General features: G+C 33.2%; 1 protein-coding gene across 1 annotated transcript in view; it reads right to left on the bottom strand.

Annotated features, from left to right (window-relative positions):
* Positions 1 to 14,133, bottom strand: part of LOC114338945 (UDP-glycosyltransferase UGT5) — a 29,897-nt gene extending 15,764 nt beyond the window's left edge. Inside the window, 2 exon segments of the mRNA XM_028289567.2 lie at positions 3,903 to 4,721; positions 13,841 to 14,133. Coding sequence (XP_028145368.2) covers positions 3,903 to 4,721; positions 13,841 to 14,096 — 1,075 coding nt within the window. The 5' untranslated portion in view covers positions 14,097 to 14,133.
* Positions 14,134 to 20,664: the final 6,531 nt, after the last annotated feature.

Raw genomic sequence — 20,664 nt, 5'->3', positions numbered from 1 at the left:
AGATATTTCAAGATTTCTTGTTTTCTTGACAAGAAATCTTGGTATTGACATAAAATTTCTTGTTTTGTCTTGAAATCTAAAATTACTTCTTGTCTTGATCTTGTCTTGAAATTAGAATAGAATAGAATATAGAATAGAAATATGCTTTATTGTCATGAAAAATTGTACAATTTTATCGACAAAGCTTATAAAAAGTCAAGAAAACAAAACAATAACAAACCAATTTACTAAAATTACATAAATCGACAATATATTTACAATAATAACAATAATAATGAAGTTAAACAGAAGTAATCAATTGCAAAATTTAAGTAAATTGCAAATGCATAGTCTACCTAGTAATTAATAAGTTTAAAAGTTAAGCTGCTGCATATGACACCCAAATATAGACAAAAAAATGATAATAAAAATATTACTTGTGCAAAGGGTACTGTAATTTCTTAGTTATTGATTAAGAAAATCTTCTACTGAATAATATGGTCTTTCAGATAGGTAGGCTTTTGTCAGTTTACGGAATTTGGGGAAAGATGCTGCAGATTTAAGTTGTAGAGGGAGATGGTTGTAAAGTTTTTTTGCGGAATATAATATAGATTTCTTGACTAACTCAGAGGACGGGGTCGGCATATAGACGTCAAACGTAGAATTTCTCGTGAAGTAGTCATGATTAGGTCTTGGTGGAAAGACATGTAGATGTTTACGAATTAAGCAAACAGTTTCTAAAATATACAATGATGGAAGGGTTAAAATTCTGTGATCTTTGAAGTAACTTCTGCAATGTATTGTTCTTCTGAGGCCAAACAGATATCTAATTGTTTTTTTTTGTAATTTGAAAATAACATCGAATTGGGCAGCTGTACCAGAACCCCAAAAAGGAAGACCATAACGAAGATGTGACTCGAACAAAGAAAAATATGTTATTTTGGAAGATGCTAAATTGAGTTCATTCGAAACAGATCTTATAGCATAGCAAGCTGAGGATAGTTTCTTCCTTAACAAATCGATATGGTGGGACCATTTACGGTTGCTGTCTAAAAAAATACCAAGAAATTTTACAGAATCAACGGTACTGATCTGGCTGTTATTAAGAGGTAAGGGTTGAAGGACTCGTTTATAAGACAATGCTACTGTTTTATCTACGTTAAACGAGAGTAAATTAGAGTCAGACCAGGTTTTTATTATAAGTAGATCAGAAGTTATAGTAGCATGAAGAGTTGCAATATTTGAGTTGCTCCAAGTGGTACTGGTATCATCAGCAAAAAGAAAGATTTTTCCATCGATTTTTAAACTAGTGATGTCATTAATAAAGATAAGGAAAAGTAGAGGACCCAATACTGAACCTTGAGGTACCCCACATACAATGTTTTTGAGACTAGAGTCTGTATCATTTGCTCTAACCAGTTGTTTCCTATCATCCAAGTAAGATTGGAACCAATCTAAAGAAATACTAAAGAAAATTAAGACAAGATCAAGACAAAATCTTGAAATTTTCAAGAACTTGGCGACCCCTAACCAGTACTAATTAACAATTTTGAAAAGTTGATAAAAGAAATTTGGGAACAAGAACACATACCAAAAGAATGAACTGAAGCCACACTGTGTCCAATTCAAAAAAAGGCGACAAAAGTTTATGCCGTCATTACAGAGGAATAGCGCTACTAAACGTTGCATATAAAATACTTGCAGTACATATAAAAGACAAGATAACACAAAAGATAGATAATGACATAGGAGAATATCAATGTGGATTCAGAAGAGGACACAGCACGGTGAATCAAATTTTCCTGCTGCGTGAAATACAAGCGAAAAGCTACGAATACGGGAAATCTACAGTGGCCCTATTCATCGACTTTAAACAAGCTTTTGACAGAGTAAAACGAAAAGAGATATACAAGGCACTATATGAAATTGGAATTAGTGAAAAATTAATAAGGATGATAAAAGTTATACTCAGAGAAACAGAGAATAGGGTTAAAATAAATGGAAAGGAAACAAATAAGTTTAAGGTCGGTGAAGGGGTACGACAGGGAGACCCACTGTCATCATTGTTTTTCAATATTCTTCTTGAACTTGTCATCAGAGAAGCCGAAATTAACAGGACAGAACTTGTATATCAACGAAAACACCAATGCTTGGCTTTCGCTGATGACATAGTACTGATAGCCAGAAGTAAACAAGAATTAAAAGATGAGAGGCCATAGGGAGAAAGAAAGGGATATACATAAACGAAAAAAAGACTAAATATATGGAATGGACAGAACGAGAATACATACAAGAACAATACCTGACAATAAACACAAAATGAAAAATATATAAATTCAAAGAAGTAGTAAGATTCTATAGCGATACGCTTTAATTACTATTTTTGCTAATTCTATTTTCTTAATTTTTAATTACTTTTCTCAAAACGAAACGGCATTGGTCATTTAAAATCCACATGTGATATACAAACCATATGCCGTTGATTTCGAGAACGAAATATTATCCCTTAAACAGATTTTGTAAGATTAATGTTTCTTTCAAAGAAACACTAATGGATTACTATGCCCAAAGAGGTCACACTCGTTATTATGTCAATTTCTTAAAATCCAAAAAGGTTTTTCATCCTTAAAAGGCAGATGCAGGATTTATGGCCCTTTCTGGTCATTATCTGAAAACCGCAAAATGAGTTGAACTAATCGCCTATGCAGATGATATAGCGATAGTAAAGCCCGATTCTCATCAGACGTGCAAGGAACCAGACCAGCAAAGGCAAGGCACGAGCAAGGTTTTCGTAGTCAATTCGCACTGCGAAAGGCTTGCCGCGGGGCAGTTGCTTTGTTTAGTAAACAATGTTCAAAACTTCCACGTTAATAAAAATTGCTCCAGTATAAGACGAAGAAACAGAAAATGGAAACAAATATTGCAGAAACAGAAAAAGACAATGAAGAACTAGATTTTGCAACATTACACTCCGAACGTTGCATTTACTTATGGTAGATCTAACAAAGGCATATGACACGGTCCCCATTAAATACTATGTGAAGTACTAGAAAAGACCAGCATAAATGTATCTATTATTCAGACACTCAAAGAACTAAGTATATACAAATTCGAGATGCAAAATTAAAAGCGGAAATAAAATATGGGTTTTCCGGTCACTAAAGGGCTAAAGCAAGGATGCTGTATATCGGCAGTATTATTCAATATTTATACATATATTGATAAAGCCCTTAAGACAGGCCCTTTACCTTAAGAAAGGTAAATAAAAACTGGATGAGAGCGGCGCAGGATAGATGGGGTTGGAAACGAGGGGAGGAGGCCTATGTTCAGCAGTGGACTTTTGAGGCTGGATGATGATGAAGCCCTTAGACAATGGAAAAAGTAGTGCAGTGGAATGGACTACCGATAGGAGATACGATACTCTACACGCTACAATATGCAGATGACCAAATTGTAATTACACAGGACAAGGAAAATCTTGAATTTATATGGCAAGGAAACTAATAGAGCAATATAGAAAATAGAGTCTGGAGGTGAATACCAAAAAACGAAATATGTATGCGTAGGAAGGGAAGAAACGGAGAACCTGGGCCTGGAACTGGAGACAATTACAAGCTGCAATGTATACATAATATATCTGGGAATAAAACTAGTTAGTACAGGATGAAACAAAAGAAAATATTAAAGAAAAGATAGTAAAGGGAAAACAGGTGATATGAGCCCTGAACTCGGTACTGTGGCAAAAAAATATAAGAACGGAAAATAAAAAACCCATATAAGATGAAACCCACTAGTTCATCAATCATAAGACAAACATAACTTTGCCATATCGCCACAATTTAATTGCCAACCTCATTCGAGAAAGTACTTAGGAGAAGAAGGAGTTTTCCTTACCGATTAAAAAACAAAAGTCAAAAACTTACCTAATAAATCCGTCTGCGGCAACCATTTTTCAATTCTCACATTCTTAGGTTTTCCTGGCAAGTTGTTATCTTCAAATTTCCACAAAATGTTTTCTTTTCGTTTAGACAAAGCTTTCATGATGCTCTCTCTTTTTTCTTTAGGCAAACTATTACTCATAATGTTAGAACCCATACTAAAATAAATGACTCCGTTCTTGGATTCATCCAAATACTTTTTAAGATCGGCTGGCAATGGTTTAGGTTCCTTGATGTGGTACCCTGCTATTTCTTTCATGTTTGGAACCGATGCAGCTGGATTGTTGTAACTAGGATGTGAATTTGAGAGTACCAATGCAACGTCATATTGAACTTTGGTTAAGTCGATATCTTTTGATATGTATTTTTTTACTAACTTAGCTTGAGGTGGATATTGTATCAAATTATGGTTCACATAGGAGGCCATCGTGTACAAAGTGTTAGTCAATCTCTGTTTAAAACTCATCAATTATGGATAGTCAAATACTAGTTCAGGATTCAACGAAGGTAAACCTGAGTTACCTACAAAGTGGTTTACCGTGCAAGCTGCAGCCATATCATTAAAAAGGACTAAATGAGCGCCAAAATGGGCAGCTAAAGCTTTTGTTGCTTCTACTGCATATTGCGTGGTTATCATAACATCAAACCTCTCGTCTGACTTTATCAACGCTTGTACTGTAGGATGGGATAATAATGCTTCTGTTACAGTTAAACCAATCCAATTGAAAACGGGGAGCATACCAAAAGGACTTTTTGCTGAAATATTGTCTGCATCGCTGAGTTTTGATATATTTGCGAACATATCTGGAACGAAACAAATTAATATTTTATATAATAAATCCAATAGAAAAAAATATCCATGGGATCTCAAGATTTGCTCACATACCCCAGAAAATTCAGCTGAAGAAGGACTTGAAAAAAATCTAAAAATTACTGGCCATTACTTTTCTACTGAAATAGCTGGAAGTCAATAGAAAAGGCGTACCGTCTCCTGCGAATCGGAATTTTTACTGGGTTATGGTTTTCTTAACATTGAAACGGTGCTAAAGATACGATCATTTCCCCACTCATTTTTTTAATTACATCCGATTTTAGAAGACGTTATTTAATGATCAACCCCGTATATTCTAACGCCTCAAAATGTCTTCAATTAAATTTCAATGAGAAAGCATTTACTTCTGTAAAACCCTGTATTCAATTATTATGCATTTCGGTTCAATGGCTACGTTTGTATTTTAGGAGCAGGAATATCATGTCTTGTTTTTCTTGTGGGAATTAAGATGTGTATATGAATATCTATTATGCTTTATATTTTGTCTTTCAGTGTTACATTCCATCATGTGTTTAAATTGTGGGTAGTAGGTATATTATATTATTAAATAAATTATCATAAACGTAGTTTCAAAAGTTATGCACCACCTAAAATTATGCTCATTTGTATAGTTAATTTTTTCATTAACATTTTTTATTATTTTAGATTTTCATTTGGTATTTACACAGGTGAGCAAAGGGTTACTTAACCCTTAAGCTCCTAGCGTTACATATATGTAACGCAGAAACCGCTAAAATCTTAGCCTTAAATTCGGGAAGGATTCTAATTTTAACTTGATGATGATGCAAGACTTTAAAGGGACACTTGTTTACTACTTTTCAGCAGTTGGTTCGAGGATTTGATCTAACCTGTTTATTTTGTTGAGCGTTTTATGTGACGGTGTTTATTATTTATGGTAAAAATTGATCTCGAGTTTGAGTAAGTATATTACTATTCTTTTGTTATTATATTTTGTTAAAAGTGTTTTCAATTGAGAATAAATTAATATAATGTCTTTTCTTATTGATAATATAATAATATTTCTTATTGAAATTTCTTATTGAAAATAAATTTTCAGAAATTTTATCCTGGTTTTGTAAAAAATGCCTTTAATTTTTAGAGTTACATATATGTATTAGACCTGGATCCCGCGTACCAAAAAAAATTGATTAATAGCAAGCTGAAAATTTGTTAATAGCTTAACGGTGTCTAGTCGGACAAACTTTGATGTACAGGAACACTAAAACAGGAACAGTTTAAAAATTTGGAAAGTCAGATTACGAAAACGTCCCATGTATTTTGTCGGACAGAACATCCAATTGATTTGTTACCCTTTAATTATACCCTCATACAAAAATCAGACTGCCATTATTAACCAATATGATTCCTGTCATTTGACATGTTCTTCGTGTCCACTCATTAAAATGCCCAGTTGGTAATAAACACCAGTCTGATTTTTGCATGAGAATTTAATGAACTGGTAACAAATCAATTGGAGGTTCTGTCCGACAAAATACATGAAACGTTTTCGTAGTCTGACGTTCTAAATTTTTAACCTGTTCCACAATTAAAACTTCCCCTGTTCCAGTGTTCCCATACATCAAAGTTTGTCCGACTATACACCGTTAAGCTATTAACAAATTTTCAGCTTGCTATTAATCAACTTTTTTTTGGTATCCAGGTCTATAACGCTAGGAACATATGGGAGCAAAAATCGGAACTTTTGGAATTGTAACGTATTGTTTGTTTCAGAAAAGGGTTTTCTCTCAAAAAGCGCTGGAGATGATTGATGCCGTTGAAACTTTAGACGTTGATGCTATATATATGTACTTAAACCCCAGAATTGAATGTGCTTTCAGACGAGGAGTTTGGTGATGAGGAATATAATGATTTTAACAGGCTGTCAGATGTTTAACAGAGAATTCTAAGAGCACCTGTTGAACTTGTTTTACAAAATAGTGAAAGAGATTTCGAAATATAATATGACGGTATTGACGAGGCTCAGCCTTCCAGATCATCAGTAAAAGCTAAAAAACTAGTGAAAGCAAAGATGAAGTTGATCTTATGGACCAGAATGTAGCTAGATACCAAGTAGGAATTTGCTTCAAAAAATGATGGTGGTGTCTATTTACATTGATGCTGGACATAACTATGGACATAATGGTCTATTTACATTGATGCTGGACATAATTGGACATAATAGATCCTATGATCGTATGCCACAACTAGAATTTCGAAGGTATCTAGTAACATCGTATCTTACGAAATATGGTACCAAAACAAAAGATGCAGGCAGGCCATCTTCGTCCAAAGTAGTCGTGGATATAAGATATGATAAGATTGATTATCTCCTGACCTATATTCCTGATAAAAAAGGAGACGTTTTTCAAATGAATGCTGTAGTTCATATGTGCGTACCATGGGTTGCAAGTGCAATGTGATAGTGTGCATCAAGTGCAACATAGATTTTCATCTACAATAACTTGATTATGATTTTTCATTTATCTAGTTTTGTATTTGTTTGTTATTTTGAAATTTAATTTTAGATATTATTAAGTATGTTTGCTCCTATATCTTCCTATCGTTACATATACGGCAATTATCTAAAAATACAAAAATAATTAAGAAAAAAAATGTACGTATTTTGTTTTAAAAACTTCTTCTGAATATAATATGAAAATAATAAAAAAGAATGTGTGTGTACTTTGTACGCACGTAAGAAGATATTCTTCTATTATATAAATAGGAAGTAAATATACGTAACAGGTTATTTGTATTTTATTTAAAAATTTTATCTACCACTTTCAAAAAATTTTTATTAAAACAACCAAAAATAAAAAAAAATATGAATCGCCCAGGATTCGAACCCGCGTCATTCCAATCTCGGAGCTAACGCCCTAGCAACTACACCAGCGAGGTCCTTCTAATTGACATGTAAGTTTCCGATATAATTACACAACACGGCGACAAATAGTGTAAATATTTTATTATTTTACTACAGAGAAACACAAATCCAAAAACACAAGAATTATAATAAATAATACATTTACTAAAAACACTAATATATTCTTTTAATGACTTATTTGCACGGATACAGATACATAAACACCTATCTTGAAAGATTAGCAAGGAACTACATACTGTCTGTGTGCGCAGGCGCGCAGATTTATGTACAATTTTACCCTCAATCAAATCGCGCCTAAAGAAGAATATCTTAAAAAAAAAATTTTCTAAATACGTAAATTAATTCAGGATCTTAAGGGTTAAACTCCTTTTTTCTACTTATACTGAGTGGAAGAACAGAAATGTTTTTCTTATGTTAAATTTGAGACACTCTGTAGGGAGAATAAGGTACAAGTGTAAGTATGCATCGAAATCACATTGTAGTCTTATGTTTTGTAAACATTTTGTTGTTTGAATGTCCCTGATATCTTTAGAAACAAAGAAAATAGACGGTTCTTTCCTTTACCATGTGTTTTAAATGAAAAAAAATTTGAGCCACCCTGTGGTATAGGTAACTATATATTTCTGATATCTTTCATAACAAAGAAACTAGACGGATTTACTCTTTAATATATGTTTTAACTGACAATATGCGATACGTGAGGAGGTAATGTCTTATCATACATTAAGGTGAAATTATTTCCTATATTATACTGCGAAAGAAACAAAGTGTTCAAAGAGAAAATCTGTGCAATGTAGCTCTCGCTATTTAAAGCGTACACGTTTATACCATCCATATCCGTACTTACTCTCAAGCAAATTCCACCCCAAAACATCACAGAGCCTCCATTAAACTATCTCGTCTCTTTTATGTTGCGCTCTGCATACCGCCCACTTGGTCGACAGATAACTCTTAAGGTGTCGACCAGAATTTAACGTTATGTGCCTTTCTGTTTTTAAAGCTTTGTTAACTATTATTTTTTTTATTGCTAATTTAGTTATGTTTCTGTTAAAACACGTCATATTAAAGAATTAAACCATCTATGTTTTTGTGTTTAAAGATAACACATTCAAAAGGGCAAACAGATAAAGAGGGAAAAGGTAACAATTCAGAATCTGGAAAAAATTGATTTTTCTATCTCACTCTAAAATATGTTCTTATGGAATGCACTGATGCCAGATGTTGTGATTTTTAGTAGATCAGTTTTTAGTAGATCTAGCGAAACTTTATTGATCCCGTTCCCGGGACCTTTTTATACCTTTTACTGTCACGAAAAAGACTTTTTTTTGCAAAACTCTCTGGTCAACAGTTTTAACCAAAACGCCCTTATTAGAAATATAATAATTGGGATACTTAATTTATATTTATCGAAATAATATAAATAGTTATCAAAGGATTAAATGATACAACTAGTTTAATGCCAGGTTACTATATTCTACTAAACTAGTAACTAGTTAATATATTATTAATTTGTATGGACTAAATGTGATATTCGTTTAAATCTGTTTATGGACGATATAGGCCATTGATTATGTTCAAAATAAGAGAGCTAAAAGGAACTACAACGTTAACGGGATTTTATTGTCTCATATAGTCAACGGACCTCTAAATTTGAAAAAACCGCGGAGTGCTACCATTTAAATGGGTGCGTTTTTGGGTAATGGGTGAATTAGTCCCTAGGCACAGGGTGAATGAGGGTGTATGCACTTTTGGTACAAAGACGTCTACAGGAAAATTGTTTCAGGTTAAATTTACTATCGAAATATTACATTTTAAAGTAAAAAATATTTTTATTTACAAAAATATATTCAAAAGAAAAGCAAAAAAACAACACGAAAGAAAGCAATTTTGGTTTTTGCACAATAACTTTTTTCCACGGAGATATAGGTATACACATTGTTTCACCAAAAAATAACTTACATTCTTTCTCTTTAAAATGACGTTTAATAACTCTTGGATTTAGATTTTCCGAAATAGGATTTTTCATAATTCGCAGCTTACAGCATTTTTGGGCCATTTTCCCCATTATTTCGCAAACATTGTTCTGTAATTTTTTTACGCATTTTTAGGTATATGCAATGGTACATTTATTAGAAATAGGAGTCAATTACCTTTAAAATGAGTCTATTGTATAAGGCTGCTTGACTATTTTGAAGCAAGTTCTGCTTTTTCAAGCTCTTATACTTTCAATGATTTTTGGTATTTTTTATGATTATTTTTTAAATTTCTCATTATGACTTTTTTTTGTACATTTAGGGATATGCATTGTATAATAGAAAACAACATACATTTTCTTTACTTTAAAATGGTGTTGGAATACACCAATGGTGTATTCCAAAAAATCTAGGACTATTTTTAAACAAGATATCCGTAGGATATCCAAGAGTATCCGTAATTTGAAAAGATTTAAAAAATTTTATTTTTTTTTTCAATTAGAATATAATTGAATATTATAATATAATTTTTAATTCCAAATTCCAAAATATAAGGGTACTTTACTCCTGAGCAAATTCATATTTTTTAACATACCTCGTACATTATTAATAAAATTTTATATCTGTTGATTGAATTTTAGGTTTCAGACTAGGCAGAGCATTTTACAAAGAATAACTTTTTTTCATAAAATTAATACTAAAAAATTTTCCATATGGTTCCAACTATTGCATGTGTATATTATTATGTCACAATTTGAAAAAGCATATCTTGTTTAAAAATAGTTCTAGAATTTTTTACAGTACACCATTTTAAAGTAAAGAAAATGAGCTTTCCTTTTTATTAAACAATGTATATACCAAATATACAATAAAAAAAGTTATAATGAGAAATTTAAAAATAATCGTAAAATATATCAAAAATCATTAAAAGTATAAAATTTTGAAAAACCACATCTTGCCTAAATATAGCCATACGGCCTTCTACGATAGAACATTTTAAAGGTAATTGACTTCTCTTTCTACTAAATGCGTAGAAAAAAGTTACAGAACAATGTTTGCGAAGTAACAAGGAAAATATCGTGACCCGTCAAAATAGCCCGGTCAAAACAGCCCCGTCAAAAACGCCCCGTCAAAATAGCCTCAACACAAAATAGCCTCGACAAAATAGCCCGCACACAAAATAGCCCCGACAAAATAGCCCGCACACAAAATAGCCCCGGTCAAAACAGCCCCGGCTAAAATAGCCCCGGCTAAAACAGCCTCTTATAAACAATTACATAATTATTTATACAAGGTGTCCAAAAACTTTTTTTTAATTTAAATTATTTGACAAAAAGGAAGAATGTATTTAATTTATTTAATTTAAAATGCATTTTACTGTTGCCCGAAAACAGAAAAAAATGTTTATATCATAAATTAACATTGATTTTTGCTTAACTTTATTGTTCAAACTTCCAAGAGGCAGGAAAGACAGGACTCGAGTTCTCTGAAAAGACAATTTTTATTTAATGTGGTTAAGATAAACATCTGAATAGAGGATAATTACCATTTCCGAAAAAATGTATTTTTAAGGAATTATTTCATGATGAATTCTGAAGGGAGCTTTTTTTCGGGGCTATTTTGTCGGGGCTATTTTGTCGGGGCTATTTTGTCGGGGCTATTTTGTCGGCGGGCTATTATTCCGCGGCGATTTTGTCTGCAGGCTATTTTGTCGGAGCTATTTTGTGTGCGGGATATTATGTCGGGGCTATTTTGTCGGAGCTTTTTTGACGGGGCTATTTTGACGGGGTACCGGAAAATATTCCAAAATCGCTGTGAGTGGCGAAATTTGAAAAATCATATTTTAAAAATTATAAATCACAGGGACTTCTACCAAACTCCATTTTAAACAGAAAGGATGGAAGTTTTTTTTCTGTGAAGTAATGCCTATACCTATATCCCCGTGGAAAAAAGTTGTGGGCAAAAAACCAAATTGCTGTCTTTCATGTTTTTTTCTTGCTTTTCTTTTGGATATATTTTTGTAAAAAAAACATGTTTTTGTCTTTAAAATAAATATGATATTTAGATAGTAAATTTAACCTGGAACAATTTTGCTATGTGTTTGCACTAAATGTGCATAGAACTCACTCTAATTCGCCCTGTGCCTAGGGACTAATTCACCCCTTTCTCAAAAACGCACCCATTTAAATGGTAGCACTCTGCGGTTTTTTCGAATATAGAGGTCCATTGACTATATCAGCGTTTCTCAACGTTTTACCATTTGCGCCCCAATTTTCCATAATTATTTTCACCGCGCCCTCCCTCGTTCAATAACAATATATCTATGCAATAATAATATTGAGCAGCATGAAACCTAATAAACTAAAAAGACATTGGGAAACGCTTCGTAGTGAGTACATTAACAAACCCCGAGAATTCTTCGAGTTAAAATTAAAACGGCGTGAAAAGCAAAAATTAGTTTCAATAAAAACTTTGACTGTGAATGAAATAGCTTTACTTGCCTCTTATAAAGTCTGATATTAAATAGCCAGATCTAAAAACCTAACACTATTGGTGAAGATGTTATACTACCAACTGCAATCAAAATTGTAGAAACTATGTTTGGAGATAATTTTGCTAAAACATTGGAGTTTATACTTCTATCAAATGATACTGTTGCCCGCCGAATTGGTGATATGGCTGAATATGTACAGGATCAGCTAATCAGGAAGTTGCGTGAAAAGCCGTTTTCGATTCAGCTTGATGAGGCAACAGTAGCAATAAATATGTTCATTTTATTGCCTACGTTCGATTTTGTGATGGCAGATTAGTAGCAGAACTACTTTTCTGCAAACCAATAGAATTGATAGCAAAGTCGCTTGCATTATTTGCTATGTTAAATGATTATATAAATGAAGCAAAAATAGAGACACTGTATGATCAACAGAGAAGCTCTGGCTTGAATATTGTGCTAACTACGGTTGTAACAATAGTTAATTATCTACATAAAAATGAGACCTTTGAAAACTAGAATTTTTTCTGTACTTTGCCAAGACATGGATGCGGTACATTCAGCATTATTATTTTATTGTGAGGCAAGCTGGTTATTACGTGGTAAATTTTTACAACGTGTTTTGAATTAAGACATGGAATCGCCATTTTTCTAGAAGAAGAAAAGAGGCCGCAAGCCAAGATGTTTCACGATGGTTTATTTTTGATGAAATTGAGTTACGTGGTTGATATATTCAAGAAACTAAATATTTTGGATTTACAACTTCAAGGGGTCAACACACATATATTTGATACGAATTATAAAATCAACGCTTTCTGTAGAAAATTGAAATTGTGGAGCAGAAATTTAAAGAAAAAAACCTAGAAATATTTGAAAATGTGGATGGATGTTTTAAAACTTACCAGGTTGAAGAAAAACACGTGAAAGTTGTTTTTGTAACCATTGAAAATCATTCAGCAATGCTGACAAAAAATTTTAAAAGATATTTTTTTGCCGACGACCAATTAATATGTACCTAATAGTTATGAGTTGGTCGGGAATCCGTTTCAAATTACACCCGAAGAGCTCTCTACTGCAGAAGAAGAAACCTTCATAGACTTCACAGCAAATGCCGAAATCAAGAAACAGTTTAATATTAGATCCCTCTTTGAATTTTGGGCACGAGTAAATGATAAGTTTTCTGCACTGAAAACCAGAGCGTTTCGTATACTATTACCGTTTTCACCATCCTACCTTTGCGAAACATGATTTTCCGCGATGGCTGCTTTAAAGACCAAATACAGATCGCAGCTAAATATAGAGAAAGAACTGAGAGCGTCTATTTCTAATATTACACCCTGTTTTGATAAGCTTTGCTCTGCAAAACAGGCCCAAGGAAGTCACTAATTTACATTAAATTAGTTGATTTAGTATTCAGTGCTCATAACTATGTATAGCTCCTTGTTCATGGGTATTTTATTTTTTTGTTTGTCAGAATTTTGTTTTGCTTTGATTTTAGTAAATTAGTCAATGTTTTTTTTTATATTTTCACGCCCCCTCATTGCTAAAAGCGCGCCCCCTAGGGGGGCGCGCCCCACAGGTTGAGAATCACTGGACTATATGAAATAATAAAACCCTGTTAACGTTGTAGTTCCTTTCTAAAATACATAATCAATCGCCTAATATAAATATGGAGCCAACTAAGAAAAAATTATTATGGATAAAATATAAATATTAATCGCAAATAATAACTGTCATTCTTACCGAATTGCAATTGTCGTACTTCCGGTAACACAAGCGGCCGAAGTGTCCCCTTCTTGGGGGGCTTCTTATCTTCGAAAACTGTAATCATAGTAATATCATGTCCAGCTTCTGCGATACCTTTTAGGAGTGAACTTTCCAAAAAGAAATGACTAGGAGCCGCATAGGGAAACACCCCTAAAATCTTGAGGGGGCTCACATAGCTCACACTACAAAATACTAACAACAGACTAAAGATAGTAGTGATTTTAGAGCACATAGTTGTGGTGTAGCTAGTGTAATGATAAGCCTTAGATATTAGGATGATATTCATAAATTAATATCTAATAATGAAAATAAAGATGCACAGTCACTGAGTGTCCTTAAAGTTAAAAAGCATACACAGTACATTCTTTGACGGTTTTTGCGGTAAATTTTAAAGAACCGCTTGGATTAACTTTAAATTTGTCATACATATACTTATACATAATATGTCAAAGAAAAAAAGTGATATTGTGCCGATGTGTGCTTTTGCTCTGGGGTGGGTACCACCCCTTCTCGGGAGTGGAAATATTTAACCTCAAAATAACCTCGGAAATTGATAGATATTTCAATTCTGAGTAAAAAACCTTAAAAAAAATAAAAATTTATTTATTTATTATTTATTGACGGACCGAAGTCCATTAGTACATGATACAATTAAAATGTCACAAATTAGAAAAATAATTCAAAATAAGATCTAGTAGGTACAAAATTGGTAAATACACAAACAATAATAAATTAACATTATTCCATACACAATAGGGAACTTGCATAAATTTTTAAATTCAAAAAAATGTTATAAATCACAACAGAACATAATTTAAAACATGTATCAAAGATAAAAAAGTTTTGTAGGTCTTTCGTTTGGCCCCCAAAGGCGATTAAAAATTCAAATTAAAACAGGTGGCCTAAAACGCGTCGTGACGTCACTCCGTTGTACATTTACATTTTTCCAACAAAGTAAACAGAATTTTAAATTAGACGTTGTAAACGTCAGTAGAAAATACATTTATTTGACGTTACAAGTGTTTTGATCGTTTGAACTATTCATAGAAAACTGTACTTTTACAAAATGGTTTTGTTTTCCGTAGTAAACCTTCTTTCCTTTCCTTCAATAACTATATCAAACTCCAATGTCAACAAACTGGTATATATTATTACAATGACATACGATAAATGTTAATAGAATATAAATATTTTTCCTTTATTTCGCGACGAGGTATACCAGAATAGGTGGAGGCCAATAAACTAAAGAAGAAGAAGAAGAATATACCTAATTATAACCATAAACGGAACCATATAGTTAAACTGAGTGACGTCAAGGGCCGTTTGACCTATTAAACTGAACATTATTATGTAATAAAAAAATGTGCAAGTTCCCTATTGGGTTTATTTACAAACTGACTACGTGTTCTGAGATTTTAACCAGTTTAAAGTGCTTAGGTTTGAAAAAAAATTCAATTTAGTATTCAATTATTTTTTTGATATTTTATTATCGTCTAAGAGCTAGTGAACCCTCCGACTAACGGTCGTCCTGTAAGGCTAGAAATTTGTATAATGATAATTCATAACACACCAAAACTAATTACCATGACCTGGCAGGCATCAGCCGTGCACGTGTATCTACCATGTTAATCGAAAACTGCATAGTTTAGGGGTCTTTCCCTAGGAAAACTTTCTCCTTTAAAGGTTAAATTTAAGTATGTGTTTGAGTAAGTCATTTAGAAGAAATGTGTACAATGACAGATGATTCTGAAGAGCATAAGACCTTGCCAGGAGAGGGGAAAGATTAGGGGTTTTTCCTAAAAATTTTTTTTGCATCGAACAAAGCTTTTTTTAAATTTTTTGAATCATTCCAAACAGAAAAGGTCTTTAGTGATTTTTCTCTTAGGTTAATAGTTTTTGTTAGATAAGCGATTAAAAATTTTGAAAATTGCGAAATCGGCCATTTTTGACCCTAAATCGGACATATAACTAAAATTTTCAAGGTTGCCAAGGTAGGTAGATATTCTTTAACACTAGAAGCACCAGAGCGGTCATTTTGACTGCTTTCTATTTTTGACCCTCTGTATTACTTATCCCTAGTTGTTTTAGAAAGTTGATAATTTAGGACGTTTCCTAGATCTACTTGAGGATTATAATTCCTCTTTTACAGGTACTTAGTGTAATTACTTTTTGAGATGTGTTAATATATACCTAGTGTATAAAAAATATTGTGTACACCCTGTATAAATAAATATGTTAAGGTTTATATTAGTGAATAGAGAATTAAATAACCTTTCAAATGAGCTATCACACAACCCCTACTCTCATATAAAGAAATCATCGATTACGTCATCACTCCCAGATGAATGACGTCACTAGTATTATATATATGCCAAAAAAACATAATTTAAGAATATAAATCGACCTGTCTGAGTATTTCTCTTCAAATTTGCACATTCTCGAGATAATGAATTTATGCAAACTCAAACGTCCTCATTTATACTAAAGTGTCGCGCCCGCTTGATTAGCAATTTAAAAACAAAGGGGTTTTCGATATTGTATTGCAAAAAACTCTTCGCGATTTCATCAATAAATGTTTAAAGAATATCTATCTACCTTGGCAACATTGAAATTTTTAGTTAAATTTCCGATTTAGGGTTAAAAATGGCCGATTTCGCAATTTTCAAAATTTTTAATCGCTTATATAACAAAAACTATTAACCTAAGAGAAAAGTCACTGAAGACCTTTTCTGTTTGGAATGATTCAAAAAACCTAAAAAAACTTTGTTCGATGCAAAAAAAATAATTTTAGGAAAAACCCGTAATCTTTCTTCTCGCCTGTCAAGGTCTTATGCTCTTCAGAATCGTCTGTCATTGTACACATTTCTTCTAAATGACTTACTTAAACACATACTTAAATTTAAACTTTACAGGAGAAAGTTTATTTAAGCCCCTAAATGGACATCGCACACATCTTATGGAAAATATAATGTCACTCAAATTCAATAAAACTTACATGAATAGATTCGTTTCAATGTAACTGTCACTTATTATCATTGCGCCAACTCTAAATTTTCAGTAATAAGAGCAGGAATTGATATAAATTAATCTGAAATCAAATGGGTAGGTATATAAGTTAGAGAGAGAAAAAATATTTTAAGATATCCAAATTATTTGGACTTCATAAATCTTCTAAGATTATTAAGCCTCTTACCTTGTAAATCATAAATGACAACGCACTTCCAGTGACGCACCGTAAAACAAGGGTATTTAACGCACTAATGAGATTTTAACAGAATTTTATTTAATTAACACTATTGAATTACGACTTAAATTGCATTCTACTGTGTTTTAACATTATCGATCAATTAAAAGAAAATTACGCAAATCGTTTGCTTTAGAAAGAATCAAAAGTTTTTGTCACTAGTCAACTTTATCTGGTAATTATTGTAAACTAGTAATTATTATAAAGGGTCGTTACGTTCCGCCAAATGGTTAGTTTTTGTCGAACTGTTGTTCTACTATTAACTATTTTAATTAGTGAAAATGCAGTGTTATATTTGTGATGTTTGAGTTCGTGCTAGAGGTTTTCGTCGAGTTGGGAACTTAGATAATCTTCCACCAAGATTTCAGGAGATTGCATTGGGTCGCCGCATGAACAACAATCTACCGGAAGCCAATTTTGATATTGGGATTGTGATCCACATAAACTGCTACAGATACATCATTGAAGAAATTGAACAAGGTAATGATGATAATGTGAATGCTTGTAGATTCAAGTGTGTATTACAAAGAAATAATTTATGTTTTGTATGTGATAGAGCTAGAAATCTTGAACGTTTGTCATTAGAAGCTAGAGTAGGCTTTATGTTGCAGTGATCACATAAATGATGACAGTATGTTAGATCATAATATAATAGAGAATTTGGTTTCAGAGTGGTTTCAAGCGTTACGTCTGACAGCAATTGAAAATACTACTAATCGTTTCGAGATAGACACGGGTATTCAAGAGGACGACTTCAAAGCATTGACAAACTTAAGAAAAAATAATTTTCAAGATCTTTATACTTATTCCGATGAGGTCGTAGTTTATGATAGAACTAGAGTTATTACTAAAAAGGATTTAATTACATTTCTTATGAAATTAAAATACAATTTAAGTGACGATTTATTAAAAATTTTGTGCTCATATTCTAGCCGATCCAACGTTAGTCTGACAATAACTGCAGTACGTACAAGTCTTTGTCAACGATTTGTTAGAGAAAATCTGGGTTTAGAAGCAATTGGTCGCCAAGAATTTATTAGAACCCATGTTACAGATTTTGCTAACTCTTTGTACAATCCGAATCCTGACAATCCTCAAGCCATTATTTACATAGATGGAACCTATCTCAAAATTCCCAAATCGTCTAATTTTCGAAGTCTTCGCCAAACTTACTGTCTACATAAGGGTTATCATTTAATCAAACCTGTTTTAATAGTCGGACCTGACGGATATATTTTGGACGTACAAGGCCCCTATTTTTCTGATTCAAGAAATAACGATGCTGCAATTTTACATCACCTTGAAGACGAGGAACAAGACGAAGTAAATAACGTGCGTAACTGGCTGCAACCAAATGATATTAAAATTGTAGATAGAGGCTATCGTGATTCTATTCATTTATTAAATTATTTAGGCCTAGAATGTCATATGCCACCACTTCTACCAAGAGGACAAAGACAGTTGTCTACTGAAGATGCTAATAAAGCGCGATTAATTACTAAAACAAGATGGATAGTTGAAGCTCGGAATGGACATTTAAAAAGTATTTTTAAATTATTTTGTGGATTAATACCGGTCCATCGTGTGCCTAATATTAGAATGTTTTTAAAAATTGGGAGCAGTTTAATTAATAAATATTTTCCACCTATTCAAATGCAAGGTGCAACTGCAGAATTGGCAGAAACAATGCAGGAATTGGCTGCATATGAAAATGTAGCGGAATAATAGCGGTAGCGGGTAGATACTCTTTTATGTTCCCGGGGAAGATCGATCTACTTCAGGGATGCGACCCTGCCCACGTGAGCCATAATTATCTCCCAATCTCCTGGTACCTGGGAGAAATTATGTCCTAAACCCATTCTCCCACCTAATTACCAAAGCTTCCCTTTCCATATCCTACTCTGTCAGACAGCAGCATCAGAACCAACATGGAGCGTAAGGGAAATGATCCTGGATCGGTCTATTATTGGATACTGGAGCTGTTAAAATAACCGAACGATTGCCGGTATAAGTAATCGCCCACTTGTTGGTCAACAGCTACGGGTGGAAGAACCGACACATGGTAGGGCACTTCATTGCCCTGGAGTCGAGAAATTAACTCCGAAGGCGGAAGAGCTAAATTAGTCAACGGCATTGAGATGTGGAAAGCCACGGGATGACTACCACATTAAAGATCCGCGTGGATATCCTTAGTAAAAATCATCATGGACCCACTAATTGATAATTTACTTAATGATCATGGAGCTCGGAATCCAAGATCCGGCAGGGGAGGACAATCAGATTTAGACGACAGGGCCTCTCAGGTCGTCATCAAGGTAAATCCCTGTCAAACAAATAAGAATAACTCTATAGCATTGAAAATTGGAACATGGAACGTAAGAAGTTTATACCAATCAGGCAAACTCGATAACGCTGTGTCGGAAATGTGCAGAATGAAGATTAACATACTGGGCCTTAGCGATATACAATGGCCTGGATCAGGAAAATGTAACACCAGAAATGGAACACTGTATTATTCCGGAAACAACGACCCCAATCACAAAGAGGGAGTTGGAATTATAGTTGATAACAATTCTCGGAAAGCCGTTTGTAACTTTGTTCCTTACACTGATCGAGTATTAATGCTGTCTCTCGACCCTCATTTAAATCGTAAAATAAATATAATCCAAGTATATGCACCCACTGCAGACAAGGATGAAGACACCATAGAGGCATTCTACGAACAAATTGGCAATGTCTTAAAGCTAACTAAAAGACATGACATAAATATTATAATGGGCGATTTGAACGCTAAAGTCGGTCAAGGAGAAGTGGAGAATTGTGTGGGGCGATATGGACTCGGGGAAAGAAATGAACGTGGCGATAGGCTTGTTGATTTCTGTATCAATGATGAACTCATAATTTCAAATACCTTGTTCAAACTTCCTAAACGTAGACTATATACATGGAAGTCACCAGCTGACAATAACAACAAAATAGTCAGAAATCAAATAGATTATATTATCGTCAACAGAAGATATAGAAATTCTATAATATCATCTAAAACTTATCCAGGAGCGGACATATCCTCCGATCACAACCCGGTTGTTTTGTCTATGAGAGTGAAACTAAAGAAGGATAAGAGCCCTAGCTCCAATAAAATCATGGATACAAGGCGGCTCAAACAAGACAAGACCTATGCGGAAACTAAATTTAAAATAAACGAGAACTTAAGGAAAGTCAAAGAAGATAGTGCGGAAACTCTGACTGTTGACCAAAAATGGGGAAAAATTCAACATGCCTTAGTATCAGTTGGAAAAGAAACACTCAAACCACTTGGAGAAAAAACAAAATCTTGGATGACAGTAGAAATTCTTGAACTTATGGAAGAACGAAGAAAACATAAAACAAAAGACCCGAATAAATACAAAGAAATTCAGAGAAACATCAGAAATAAAATTCGAGAGGCAAAAGAGAAGTGGCTCTCCGACAGATGCAAAGAAATAGAAGACCTGGATAAAAAGTATGACAGCTTTAATTTACACAAAAAAATCAAAGAAATGACAGGTTCTAGAAA

The sequence above is a fragment of the Diabrotica virgifera genome, chromosome 4 (assembly GCF_917563875.1).
Source record: "Diabrotica virgifera virgifera chromosome 4, PGI_DIABVI_V3a".
In the NCBI taxonomy this organism is placed as follows: Eukaryota; Metazoa; Arthropoda; class Insecta; order Coleoptera; family Chrysomelidae; genus Diabrotica; species Diabrotica virgifera.
Note: the sequence above shows the minus strand (reverse complement) of the source record. Positions and strands in the feature narration are given on the sequence as shown.